Source organism: Bombus bifarius, unplaced genomic scaffold (genome assembly GCF_011952205.1).
Source record: "Bombus bifarius isolate JDL3187 unplaced genomic scaffold, Bbif_JDL3187 scf7180000008030, whole genome shotgun sequence".
NCBI lineage: Eukaryota > Metazoa > Arthropoda > Insecta > Hymenoptera > Apidae > Bombus > Bombus bifarius.
Window position 1 is genome coordinate 871,074 of NW_022884401.1, and position 13,674 is coordinate 884,747.

The window sequence follows — 13,674 nt, forward strand, 5'->3', positions numbered from 1 at the left end:
TGTCGAGCAGCTATGAATCTTATCAATCAATCTGTCTTTCTTGATGTCTATATCTCCGCATTGTTGACAATTTTATATGTCATCCTCGTAGTCAGTGATAGATTCGCATTCTGATATTATTATTTCGTGCTGGTTTAGAAGAAAATATGTATAAAAAAGATAGATAGACACTTGTTTTATGGTCGATTGTGGTCGTTTATCAAATTATTAGATAAGCAATTAAAAAGCAAATGGAAATTGACATAAAAAAATAGTAAAAATAAATGGTTCCGACCGGGATCGAACCGGCGACCTTCTGCGTGTAAAGCAGACGTGATAACCGCTACACCACGGAACCGACATGTCTGAAGCTCTTTTCATATTTTTCATATTATTCATAATATACAATCTTTATTTCTATTTATATTCACAAAAGTTATTCTACTAATTATATCTAATAGTACATTTAATTGCACAATACGAAAAAAACACTCAATTTAGATAATAACAAGACCAGGGTTTAAGATAAAAACTGATAAAAATTGTATATAAGTATGAAGGATTAAATTCAATTGAGATTTGTACGTATTTAGAATCAATTAAAATTATATTTCAAGGCGGGAATAACGTTATAAAGTGAAAGCAATTTTATGTATTATTGCATTTTATTTATAAACATGTGAAAATTCGGCGTACATCGCACAGAATTAATGTAGATCACATACTTATGGCAGTGGTTACAATATTAATAATATACATATATATAAATAACAGTGTTAATACATTGTATTGCACCTTTTACATTCTACTTAAGTTCTGAATGGCACTTTTTTATTCTTTCGAACGTTTAAATCCGAAAAGATAATGATAATTGATATAAGTACACGGAAAAATATAATAGTCCTCACTATTGTACGTCTTAGTAAGAGAAATTTAGATGATTAATAAATTATTATCTGCTGATTGATATTACAGTGTCAAGGAAAAAATGATAGAAAATAATTATCGAATAATTTACAATTATACTTCAGTCTTGCCAATAGAGATTTGATAATTTGATTTACTTGAAACAAATGGGTCCAACTGTAAAACCAAACGCTTGATGCGGCGATCCATAATCGACTGGGTAAAAATCCACCAATGGTAACTGTTGAAGCTTTTTACTGTAAACCAAGAACACTGTATCTCCTTTGCTTTTACGCATTTTACAATTGTCCGTAACGATCTGTGGCTTGATACCGGCATATGAAAATTCATCCTCGTTAGCACCAAGCAGTCGTAAAGATGAATTATAATTAAAATTCAAAACATTGTACCAAGCAACGCTATTAATGCAGGTATAAGTGAAATTTTGATAAGCTTCTTGGCTCAATAAACGCAGAAAATTTAATTGCACTACCCCAATAGCTTCGTATGTAATCTATAACATAACATACGATGGATAAGAGATTTTTATATTTTATATTTCAATATGTCATACAGGACTTGTTGTTTCTTATAGACATGTATTTCGTTAGATGAATGTAAACTCACTTTAAATCCTCCGCGCAAATTCGAGTACCAATCCGTTTTATTATTTTCTTTCCTCCATGGTATATTGGGCATTTGACTCGTGTGAATATCAGGGTATACGCAAGTTTCGCCCATATTCGTCATATTGCAATAAACATATACAGAGTCGTCAGCCATTCCTAAATTTGGATCGATCCAGTACCAACCTGTTTTGATAACCGTTATTTCGTAAGTTTTCAAATAACTGACAAAATCAGTAACCTCCGAACGAAGCAAATAGAATTACTGACCATCGTGAAAATGAGGATGGCCGTAAAATAAATCCTTGCAAGTCCTTACAGGATTTTCTCTGCTTCCAATCGGTTTGCGTATTCGATCCAATTCTTGTCTCATGGCGTATATAGAACTGTACATGTCCAAGAATTTTGGGCCAAATTCCTCTTCGATTTGATCATCCTTGTCCAACGTTTCTGAATCTTTCTCTTTCTCGTCTTCCGCGCTGCGAATAATAGTATCATCATCAGTAGTAGTACATTTACAGACATGAAAGTCAAACATACAAGGCCTAAAAGGTCTTACGTATTTGTCGAAATATCGCGCTTCCTTCGAAGAATTTGTTCTCTCGTGAATAACAACTCCGGAGGAATCATAGGTTGCTCTGCAGGTGGTCCAGGAGGACCTGGAGGTCCCGGAGGGCCGAGTTCGCCTTTTGGTCCATCGTTTCCAGCATTACCTTTGGGTCCTATTGCTCCTTCTATTCCTGGAAGTCCTGGAGGTCCATCGTTTCCTTTGAAACCCAATAAACCTGGTGGCCCTTGGTTACCCTTGGGTCCTTCGAGTCCTAGAGCACCTCGTGGTCCTTGTTCTCCCTTCTCACCCTGTTCTCCTTTGACTCCAACGTGTCCCAATTCACCTCGATGCCCTTTGATTCCTCGTTTACCTCTGTCACCCTTTGGACCTTTTGGTCCAACCGGTCCAACTTTTCCTGGAGCACCAACAGCTCCTGACATCCCTGGTGGACCATTTTCTCCAGCAAGTCCTGGCAATCCTCTTACACCTGGCAAACCTGATGGTCCTGGAAGACCCTGAGATCCTATGGAACCTGGAGGTCCCTGCGCTCCAGGCGGCCCCACGTCTCCTTTTTCACCAGGTAAACCTGGACTACCTTGCACTCCCGCTGGACCTTCGGATCCCTAAATAATAAATTAATTTTCATTACTAATTCAATACTGTTATTTGTTTAAAACAAATCCTTAAGATTTATCATCGTCAAGACTATAATAATGTATACTCGTTTTCCAGCAAGGCCAGGTAATCCTTCCTTTCCCGGGGGTCCAATCTCTCCTGGTGCGCCAGGATCTCCTGGTTTTCCATCTTCACCATTCTTACCAGGTTCCCCTTTTGGGCCGACTAAACCTGGTTCTCCTGGAGGTCCAGGAAAACCAGGTGGTCCTGCATTACCTTTTGGTCCTTCCGGACCATTTATACCACGACTTCCAGGCGGTCCTGGAGGTCCACTCTTACCTTCTTCTCCCTTTGGTCCTGGAGGGCCTCTTTCGCCCTACGATACACGTTTAGTTAAATTATAATAACGTAAAATTTATTTCCATAAATTTTTATTGAAATAATTATAGTATCATTCCTTACTTGTTTTCCTTCTGGACCTATTAAACCTGGAAGTCCTACCGCTCCAGATTCTCCTTTTGCTCCTTGACGACCTTCTACTCCCGGAGGACCTTGTAAACCTTCAGACCCTTTAGGGCCCCTTGGACCTTGTTCACCTGGATTTCCTGCCGGTCCTACAGGACCAACTATGCCAGTATCCCCCACTTCTCCTTTTAATCCTGATGGGCCAGGCAATCCTTGTGGCCCTACGGGACCAGGAGGACCTGATGCACCAACGGGACCATCTTCGCCTTTTGGTCCTCGCCTCCCGATTTCTCCAGGTGGTCCCTTTTCTCCTGGTAAGCCGATAGCACCAGGTTCACCTCGAAGTCCTTGTGCGCCAGGTGCTCCTGGAGGTCCCTGTGAAAAGTAAATCATAATTTACATTTTACTATTATGCTGTCGTATGATTGCAATTACATTACGCTTACTGTTTCCGCTTGAGATCCTTTAAAGCCTTTTTCACCAGGTGGTCCAATATCTCCTTTGTCTCCATCTTCTCCTGGCACTCCAACAGGGCCAGGAGCTCCTGGTAAACCACGTTGCCCTGGTAAACCATCTCGCCCGGTAGGACCGACTGGTCCAGGCTCGCCCTGATAAGAATATGTATTATTTAATATGATTCATAATTTCGGTATCGCTTTATTATCATTTTAGTCATTTATTTTTATACTTGTATGTTATTATTACCCTGTCGCCTTTCAATCCGACTGGACCAGGTGGTCCTTTAGGTCCTTGCTTTCCTTGAGGTCCAGATTCGCCATCTTTCCCAGATTCTCCTTGAGCACCTTTATCGCCTGATGGACCTTGAAGCCCAGGTGGTCCTATCTCTCCCTTTGCACCTGGCATTCCCTGTTTTATAGAGAAGAGTTCAATTAATAAAAACACGTTACCTTGGAAACTTTAGTTATTATATTATTAGAAAGACAGACAAATACAAACCGGTAAACCATTTGCACCCCGTTCACCAGGAAATCCTGGTAGACCACCAGGACCTGGCGAACCTTCTTTTCCTTGTAAACCAGGTGGTCCTTGTGGTCCTTCTTTGCCTTGCTCTCCTGGGGAACCTGATTCTCCGGGAGCTCCTGGATTTCCTGGACTTCCAGGTTCTCCTGGTTGTCCAGGTTCACCAGCTGGACCTTGCGGTCCGATAACACCAGGCGCACCTGGTGGACCTGGCGGCCCAGAATCACCCACTGGTCCACGTTCACCAGAAGGTCCAGGGATTCCATCTTTACCATTGAGACCAGCTTGCCCAGGAGATCCCACAAATCCACGAGGTCCCTCGACTCCTGGCGTACCAGATTCTCCTTGTAATCCCGGAGGGCCTGGCTGGCCAGTATCACCTTTCGGTCCTGGCAATCCTTCGGCACCTCTTCTTCCACGAGCACCTCTAAATCCCTTTGTAAAAGATATTCTATTAATTCTTTTATGTGACAATATCATCGCTAATATTATTATGTATTTCCTTACGTACCCTAGGCCCTGGTTCACCACGTTCTCCTGACGCGCCATTGTTACCCTAAAATAACGAAATGATAAATCTCATTGTATTAAATTTTACTTGATAGGCTCCTTTTACCCTTTCTCCTTTATCTCCACTAGGGCCTTCTCTTCCTGGTTGACCTTTATCACCTTTTTCACCAACATTTCCAGGATATCCAACAAAACCTGGAGGACCAGTTTTACCTTTTTCACCAGGTAGTCCAACTAAACCGGTTTCACCACGTGGCCCTTCGAAACCTTTTGGTCCTTCTAAACCTTCCAATCCAGGAATTCCTTGTGGACCTGATAATCCAGGTTCTCCCTTCGCGCCAATGTCACCTTTCTCTCCTTCTGGACCTCTCTCTCCCTTTTCTCCGCGTTCACCAGGCGATCCACGTTTGCCTTCGTCGCCTTTCATGCCACGGACTCCCGGGAAGCCTATCGGACCTTGCGGTCCTTGAGGCCCTTGTTCACCTTTCATCCCAGGAACGCCTGGATTTCCCGGATGACCAGGAGATCCATCTGCTCCCGACAGACCAGGAATTCCAGGCTTCCCTTGTGGACCCTGATAAAATTGTTAAATAACTTCGTAGAAGATTTAATAAAAAGCAAATACTTTTTAAAAAAATTGTATCTAAGTAATTTACCACTAGACCAGTTGGACCCAAAAGACCTTGAGGTCCGGGTGGTCCTACAGGTCCAATTGGACCCGGAGAACCTGGCACACCTGGAGGGCCCGGTGGACCAGTATTGCCTTTTGCTCCTGGTGGACCTTCGCTTCCAGGAATACCTGGATTCCCTGGTAATCCAGGGAAACCTCGTGGGCCTATGAATCCTCTAGGTCCCTAAAGTAATTTCAAAAATACGATCTTCCGTTTTTATATGAAGACAAGTATATTGTTGTATAATATTTTCGTTATTCACCATTTCACCCGGTAAGCCTGGTAAACCTGGAGGACCATCATCACCCTGCATTCCTTCATGACCTGGTAAACCTTGTTCACCGGTGGCACCTACAAATCCTCGTTCGCCTTTATCTCCTGGTAATCCAGGCAGTCCAGGCACACCCTGTTCTCCTTTCATTCCTGGTGGTCCACTTAAACCTCTTTCTCCGTCTCTCCCAGGTCGACCACGTCTACCCTCCCTGCCAGTATTTCCAGGAATACCTGTATGAATTTATTAAATGTTCCAATGTTTGTTTTGTCCAAATTATCCTGTTATAACATTTAAATATCCAACTTAACAAATTAATGGAACTTCAGGACTGTATACAGAAAAGAATTTATAAAACTGACCTCTTTCGCCACGAGGTCCAGATTCGCCAACTTCTCCAGGTTCTCCCTTCTGACCTTGAGGTCCAGGTGGTCCTTCGGGCCCAGCAATACCTGTAAGACCCATAGGACCTTCGGCACCTCTCATAGCCAACATATGCTGTGAAAGCATTTGTCTCAGAGCTTCCGCTTGAGTATCCGGTCCTTTCTCGTTTCCTTGCTGGTTAAGTGCTGGAATTATGAACACGTTTCCCGGTGGGCCAGCCGTGCCTTGCAAACCTGCTAACCCATCTCTTCCTGGTTCTCCTTTTTTACCAGGTGGCCCGGGCACCCCTGGTGGCCCCGGAAATCCCCGTGGCCCAGGCGAACCCCTACTACTATAATAAGCTGGATTGTAATACGATCCTTCCAACGATTCCGAATATTTCAAACCTCCTTGAACTTCTCTAGATAAATTGTCGGAAGTTTTAGAAATTTCTGGCGTTGTCGTTTGATAGCGATCTACTTCGACTGAATCGATGTTGTTGAAAACCTACATAAACATTTATTTAATAAATGATAAAACATTATTTATATTCCTTTAACCAATATTTTTCTCAAGTTCAATATGTTATGTTTTTAAGCAAATGAAAAACACGTTTTATTGTCTATTATTATAACGATTAACTCACGGCACTTTGATTGTGAAGGAACGTCTCCACAGTTGGTCTTGTTGCATATGTTGCATTCACTGGCCTATAAGCCAACTTGTAGTTGTCGCTGTCTTCGGTATCCTCGTTCCCTTCTTCACTCCCGTTCTCATAATCATCCTCCGTTCCTTTTACAAGATTTTCATCCTGCTCATTATACGAAGCATTTGGTCCAGATCTCTCAGATGTTCTGCCATAACTTCGAGGCGGGTGCAGATTGTCGTAATTCGTTTCATAATACGATCCAGCGGTTGAGAAGGGTTTGACCGGAGAACTAGAACTTGGGTCTGTCTGACTGTCGCCAATATTTGTACCCTCGTAATAAGTAGACGAGGTTGTACGCACGACGGAATTATAATTCCGCATATTCGAACGACCACTTTGTCTCGATTGACTTCTACAATTTGGCGCGAAAATCGTGCAAATTTCGTAAGCTGCGTCTGGTATCGGTGCAATCTTCAACATTTCCAGACCACCCTATGAATAATTCGAAACAAACGAACAAACCGTTAAACTGAATTCCGTCTTAGATTTCGTGTAGAATTAAACTCGTATGTTGTAATCAAGCACAATTAATTTGAATATTCTCCACTGACCATATACATGTTACCATCGACGATCTGTTGGCCGATAATTATGATGCCGCTGACGCTAATCGTTTCGTCAAGATTTCTACTTAATTCTTTGGAAATTTGTTGAGTACAATCGAAAATTAGCGTGACAGTATCGCCTTTGATGCTGATTCCTAGACGATGCCATTTTCCATCGGATATATCAATACCAAACGAAATTGGTTTATCCTCATCATCCGGAGTTGTACTGTAGTAAAGAGTGACATCATTGCCCAATGATAGTACCAACTGTTCCTCACCACTGTCGCTGTAGATCGCAAACAACGTGGCAGCCGAGGATCCTAATTTTGTAATCGTTAAATTGTATCGGTTATTATCTTATCTATGTGATTATAATCTATGATACGTAAAAGTACGATCAGGATAAATGTAAATCAATTAAAGAGAGTACTAACCGATTTTTGGCTTCGCGACGACTAAAATGGAAAAATCACGCGGTATACCAGTCGGAAACAAAGTGTTCGTATTGATCGTCAGTAGCGCGCTTTCCGTAATGTCATATGCTATTGTATCATTTCTGTGGCAACGATTTTCGGTTACGATCACTCCAACGGGCTCTTGGTGTATTCCCGTACCATCCATCAGGTCTACGATATTCTTTTCTGAAATTGTGAAATATCGTGATTCGCGTTCACTTTAAATGATTACTAACATATGCCTAAATAACATCAAAACTATGATTTTTCTAGAATTTCTTATTTAACAAAGTTCTTGCATACACAATTCTAGACATGTTTTCATAAAAAAGATATTTTGAAAATGTTTCTATAAATAAAATTTACGTATACTTTCTTCAATGTTAAAGTTTTCAGCGACCAGAATATCGTCGAAAACATACTTGCATCGCAATAAAATTTCACATAGATACATTTCATAGATAGATATAGCGATAGCATATATATATAGCATATGTAATTTCTTAACTAGCAATGAACCTGTTTTAGCCGAAACTTATGATTTTACATGGAAAGGGAAAGATGCGATTAAACAAGCATAATAGTACGATGACGGCACGACGAACAACCCAATAACCCCTAGAAACCCAATAACCCCTGATCTCGAAAGACGTAACTCATCGCGTTTAAACCAGTTTCATTAACAAGTCCTCTTTTCCTGAGTGGAACACACAGTTTTGCATGCTACGAACAGTGGCTCAATTAATGCAATAGAGATCACTTAAAAAGACATTCACTAGCAAATGGACTTGCTATTACATAGTTCACAGAATGATTATTTCAACTCGTGTACTTGTACATATCACACGGTGATCATTTAACCTATATAACTGGAATCTTATATTTTAAAGAATTATTTCTTTTTAGATATACATACTCATTCAGGTTTGTTCGATATAGATATTATTACAAATTACGAAATGCAGACATACGATCATAAAATCTGCTTTGAAATAGCGTATTCATTTTGGCTTGTCGTTTTACTGTTCTAAATCGTATACTTATTCGTCAGGACACAAAGTCAAACTGATTGTTAAGTTGGTCAAATTGTGATTTAAAAGGAATTGTTGCACATTTACCCATGTCTTGCAAGATAATATCGGCTAGCACCGGATACAGTCCTAATGCTACGAGAAGACAAAATGCCCAAGAAACGGAGTGGATATTGCGAGGCAGTCGCAGTGTTCTCCATTGCTGTTTCACGTGGTCCCGCCGCATGCTACCCTTTCTTCGTCAAATCATGTTTTTCACAGGGAACTTTTTCTGATACCAATCACCGTAAAAAGAACGCGCACTATCGGTAAAGCCACTAACGAACCGATCGGATGTGAAGTCGAGAAAGCCCGAGAAATTTATCTGAATATAATCGTTGTCACAATGCAGTCGCCCTTCCCCACGCGTTTCCTCTTCTTCTACTTCGATCCCTCCTTTCTAATATTCTATCTCCCCGCTTCTCTTTCACGTAAACGCCGATGCAACGATCCACATGCATTCCACACATGTGTATTTTAATTACAATCCCGCGTTTCTTCTGTTGACACTGATTCAGATAACACGTGGCACATCGAAAATGTGGTGCATTATGATCTACCCAGGGTAGGAATCTTTTCATCATCGAAATTTTTCTTATGAGAATACAAGCGAAATTCTATCTTGACTGTCGTACTGTTACATTATATATACTTACAAAAGTTCGTTCGAAAAAAAAAAAAAGAAATTGTTCCTCCAACGAATGTGGTCATCGTTTAACTATGAAACTTTCAATTAATTACTTCCTCGATACTTTTGATTAACTACTTCCCGACTTAAGTTACTTTATAAGAGTTCTCTATTCGGACCGAATGAAAATCAATATTTATCACGTTAAAGAGTATTAGTCGCAACGCATTTGAACGAGTAAAAGGTAATTTTTTTTTACGTGATGCACAAGTATATTTGTTCATTGATAGATTGATTCATCTATTTTTAATCTTTCGAAAATAATCGTATTGGTCACTGATCGAACCTAATGTGCTAATTAATATAATGTATTAATCAATAATATAAGCTAAGAATATTTTGGGAAATAATTATTTTAAATTATGATATTTCTGTCAGTTTATCACACTGCTAAAAATTAATTAATCTATAAATAAATTCGTTCAAATTATTTGTGCAGCAATTAATACCATATATGTACTTATAGGATACTACAACTTTTATATTATAATATAAGGCCAATTAATATCTTAAACATTTAATTAATTCTATCGATAAATTACCGATGATATGTACTATCTGTTAAAAGCTTGAAAGCAGATATATATACATACATATACTTTACTAAGAAAATTAATAATTCAAATAATTATTTTTATTTATTTTATATTTCGTATACCTCTTCGCTTTTAAAGAAAATTATTAATACATATAATGTATTCGTTGCATATAGTTTAAATACGAATATTAATGTACTTCGCTGTTCTATTTAAATATTCAAATATGTATTCTTGATATGCACATATCTGTAGTAAGTCAAGCAATACTGTTGCAGTTGGCGCCTAGTTGTACAGTGGCGTTGTAATTATATGCATCAGTTGTTCACATAACCTTATAAATAGGTTATATACAACGTTCCTTAGATAAATCTAATATACAATGCCAAAGAAACAAAAAGTGAAAATTTACAATACGAAGAAAAAACCATTTCCTGAAACAAAAATAATTACTAATCTACAATCTAAATATGATACTGTAAGTTCTAATTTCTTTTTTCAAGTCTGTAAAATTTATAAGATTTTATAAGATTTATATGTTTACAGATCGATGAAACGAAAATAACAAAATTTACAGATCTTCCACTCTCACCGAAAACTTTAAAGGGTCTGACAGAAAATAATTATATTGCAATGACAGATATTCAAAGACAAAGTATTGGATTAGCATTGCGTGGAAATGATATATTAGGAGCAGCAAAAACTGGCAGTGGGAAAACTTTGGCGTTTCTTATTCCAGTAAGAGATTTTATTAAATTTATGTAGTACTTTAATAAAGAAATTTGTAACAAAAATTTATAATAAAGGTCTTAAATTGTATAAGGTCTTAGAGATATTATATTGCAAACAATGGACAAGATTAGATGGACTTGGTGCACTTGTTATTACACCAACCAGAGAACTTGCTTATCAAATATATGAAACACTAAGAAAAGTTGGTCGACATCATGATATTTCTGCTGGTCTTATCATTGGTGGAAAAGATCTAAAATTTGAAAAAAGACGTATGGATCAATGCAATATTGTTATATGTACTCCTGGTCGTTTGTTACAACATATGGATGAAAATCCACTATTTGATTGTATAAATATGCAGGTAAATAGATATAGGAATATAAGTGGATCATTTGATGTGAAAATGTTAATTAGCTTAATCATCATTAAACAGATAAATAATAATTAAATAATAACAATGTATTTTTATTTACCTATATCTTTTATCTATCACAATTGTAGGTACTGGTATTAGATGAAGCTGATAGATGTTTAGATATGGGTTTTGAGCAAACCATGAATTCTATTATTGAGAATCTACCTCCAAAACGGCAAACCCTTTTATTTTCTGCAACACAAACAAAGTATGCATATTAAAAAAGAAGTAAAATATAATCATTCTTTATACTTATTAGATTATGTTTATTTAATTTTTTAACAGGTCCGTAAGAGACTTGGCCAGATTGAGTTTGAAAGATCCTATGTATGTGTCTGTCCATGAACATGCTACACATACCACACCTGAAGCACTTGAACAAAGTTATGTTGTTTGCGCTTTAGAAGACAAAGTTTCAATGTTGTGGTCATTCATACGTAATCATTTAAAACAAAAAATTATTGTTTTTTTCTCCAGTTGTAAACAGGTATAGCAATATTTGTTATAATTTATTTCAACTAAATATGAAGAATAATGTTATGGTATCTATTATCTTTAAGGTAAAATATATATTTGAAGTACTTTGTCGATTGAGACCTGGTATAAGTTTGTTAGCACTTTATGGTACCTTACATCAACTTAGAAGAATGGAAATTTACGAAACTTTTTGTAAAAAACAATCTGCAGTTTTGTTTGCAACTGATATTGCTGCTCGTGGGTTAGGTAAGGAAAAAGAATGATTCTTCACGTGGTTCTAAATTAGCCTGAATATCGCTATTCATAATCTAGATAAATTTTAGATTTCCCTGCTGTGGATTGGGTTGTACAAATGGACTGTCCTGAAGATGTAAATGCTTATATACATCGTGCTGGTAGAACAGCTAGATTTCAACGAAATGGTGAATGCTTGCTGGTTTTATTACCATCTGAAGAAAAAATGATTGAAAAACTTAAAGAGCGCAAAATTCCAATATCCATGATACAGTGAGTTAAAAGTCTTTCTTAAATAAATAATTAAACAACTCATAATGTTTATATATTCAAATAATATATATATATATATATATATATATAGAATTAACCCAAATAAATTGCAATCTCCACAACGTAAAATAGAAGCACTATTAGCAAGAGATGTTTTGTTAAAAGAAAGTGCTCAAAGAGGATTTGTATCATATATAAAATCAGTCTTCTTGATGAAAGATAAAGAAGTCTTTAATGTCCGTGCATTAAATACCGATTTATTTGCAAGGTATAGTATATATATAAATACACGTAATAATAATTTTAATGACATAAGCAACTTTTGATTTATTGTTTTGCAATTAATTTTTTTGTTTTAGATCTTTAGGTTTAGCCATACCTCCAAGAATTCGATTCCTTCAAAGAATGGAACAAAAACGACAACCATCTGATAAAAATAGTGAAAAAATGAAACAATTTACTGCTAATGATAAATTAAACTGCAATGTAGATGGGCAAATAAGTGACTATAAAGAAAATAAAGAAGAAGAAGAAATTAGATCTCCGACAATAAGTCCAAATAACTTTGCACTTGGTATAAAAATAAATGTCAAAATTTATCAAATTATGTATTTTTTTTTTATATGAATATATTTATTTTCTTATACAGATGATAGCGATGATGATGATATATTAACTGTGAAACGAAAAAATATAAACCTTGATGATATACCAATTGAAATCAATGATAAACAGGACGAAAATGTAAACAAAAAGAAAGCCGTTACAAAAGCCGCAATAGCTAAAAAAATTCTTCGAAAAAAAATAGTACCAAATAAAAAAATTACTTTTGATGATAGGGGAGAGGTTTGATTTATTTTTTCTTGCTTTTTCCATTAATTATAAATATAAATCTCTCAAATGTGCAATCATAACATATTTCACTTTACAGGAATTACTAAATCCCTCTAAAGATAAAGTTTCTGAATTAGCTAGACAATATGAAAATGAAGAAGGTTCTGGAATTAACATAGAAATAGCTAAACGGATATTACACGAAGAAGATAAATTTGATAAGCAACGCTTTAGGGAAAAAATAAAAGAAAAACATAGAGAAGAAAAAAGGAAACTAAAAGCTAGCAAGAAGAAAATAAATGATAAAAATGATGAAGATGATCGAGATGAAACTGAGAATACTATAAACGACTATGCTAGTGAGGAAGCAGACAGTGATTTAGATTTATCCTGGTTACCAGATCCAGATAAAATTTATGGCAAGCAGCAAGAAAATTATGAAGAAATTATGAATGTTCCAGAAACACAGGAAAGTGAAGAAGAAAGCAGCATACATAGGTTTGCATTTTAACAACTTGTATTAAATCATTATGTCTACAAAAATATATTTGTTTTATTTGTTTTATTTCTAATATTAATTTTATATTTGGTACACATATTTTTTTATCATTTACAGATCATCTAAAAGAAAACTCATAACACAAGATGAATATAAAAAGAAAAAAAAGAAACAAAGAACATGTCATGAAATAGATAATACAGATTTAAAAGTAGATGAGGAATTAGCATTACAACTTCTACAAAATTGAATTATTATATTAGG

The 13,674-nt window shown here is 36.7% G+C and overlaps 2 protein-coding genes and 1 non-coding gene across 3 annotated transcripts; 1 reads left to right on the forward strand and 2 right to left on the reverse strand.

The window, feature by feature from the left end:
- Positions 1-264: 264 nt before the first annotated feature.
- Trnav-uac lies at positions 265-337 on the reverse strand. Its single transcript has one exon. It is a non-coding gene; the product is annotated as a tRNA-Val (tRNA).
- A 288-nt stretch (positions 338-625) lies between these two features.
- LOC117207453 (collagen alpha-1(I) chain-like) lies at positions 626-9,261 on the reverse strand. The gene is made up of 18 exons (XM_033447718.1): positions 8,768-9,261; positions 7,629-7,835; positions 7,198-7,514; positions 6,584-7,078; positions 5,937-6,444; positions 5,566-5,807; positions 5,289-5,486; positions 4,739-5,206; positions 4,634-4,678; positions 4,099-4,557; positions 3,847-4,008; positions 3,588-3,749; positions 3,139-3,516; positions 2,783-3,052; positions 2,071-2,684; positions 1,782-1,990; positions 1,513-1,697; positions 626-1,399 (listed from the first exon to the last, which is right to left on the reverse strand). The coding sequence occupies exons 1-18, from the start codon at positions 8,904-8,906 to the stop codon at positions 1,040-1,042; spliced, it is 5,418 nt and encodes a 1,805-aa protein (XP_033303609.1). The 5' UTR covers positions 8,907-9,261; the 3' UTR covers positions 626-1,039.
- A 950-nt stretch (positions 9,262-10,211) lies between these two features.
- LOC117207400 (probable ATP-dependent RNA helicase DDX10) lies at positions 10,212-13,662 on the forward strand. The gene is made up of 12 exons (XM_033447581.1): positions 10,212-10,421; positions 10,490-10,681; positions 10,767-11,039; positions 11,180-11,301; positions 11,379-11,580; positions 11,654-11,816; positions 11,894-12,077; positions 12,169-12,345; positions 12,437-12,651; positions 12,727-12,923; positions 13,009-13,409; positions 13,528-13,662. The coding sequence occupies exons 1-12, from the start codon at positions 10,326-10,328 to the stop codon at positions 13,658-13,660; spliced, it is 2,355 nt and encodes a 784-aa protein (XP_033303472.1). The 5' UTR covers positions 10,212-10,325; the 3' UTR covers positions 13,661-13,662.
- The last annotated feature ends 12 nt before the right edge of the window (positions 13,663-13,674 follow it).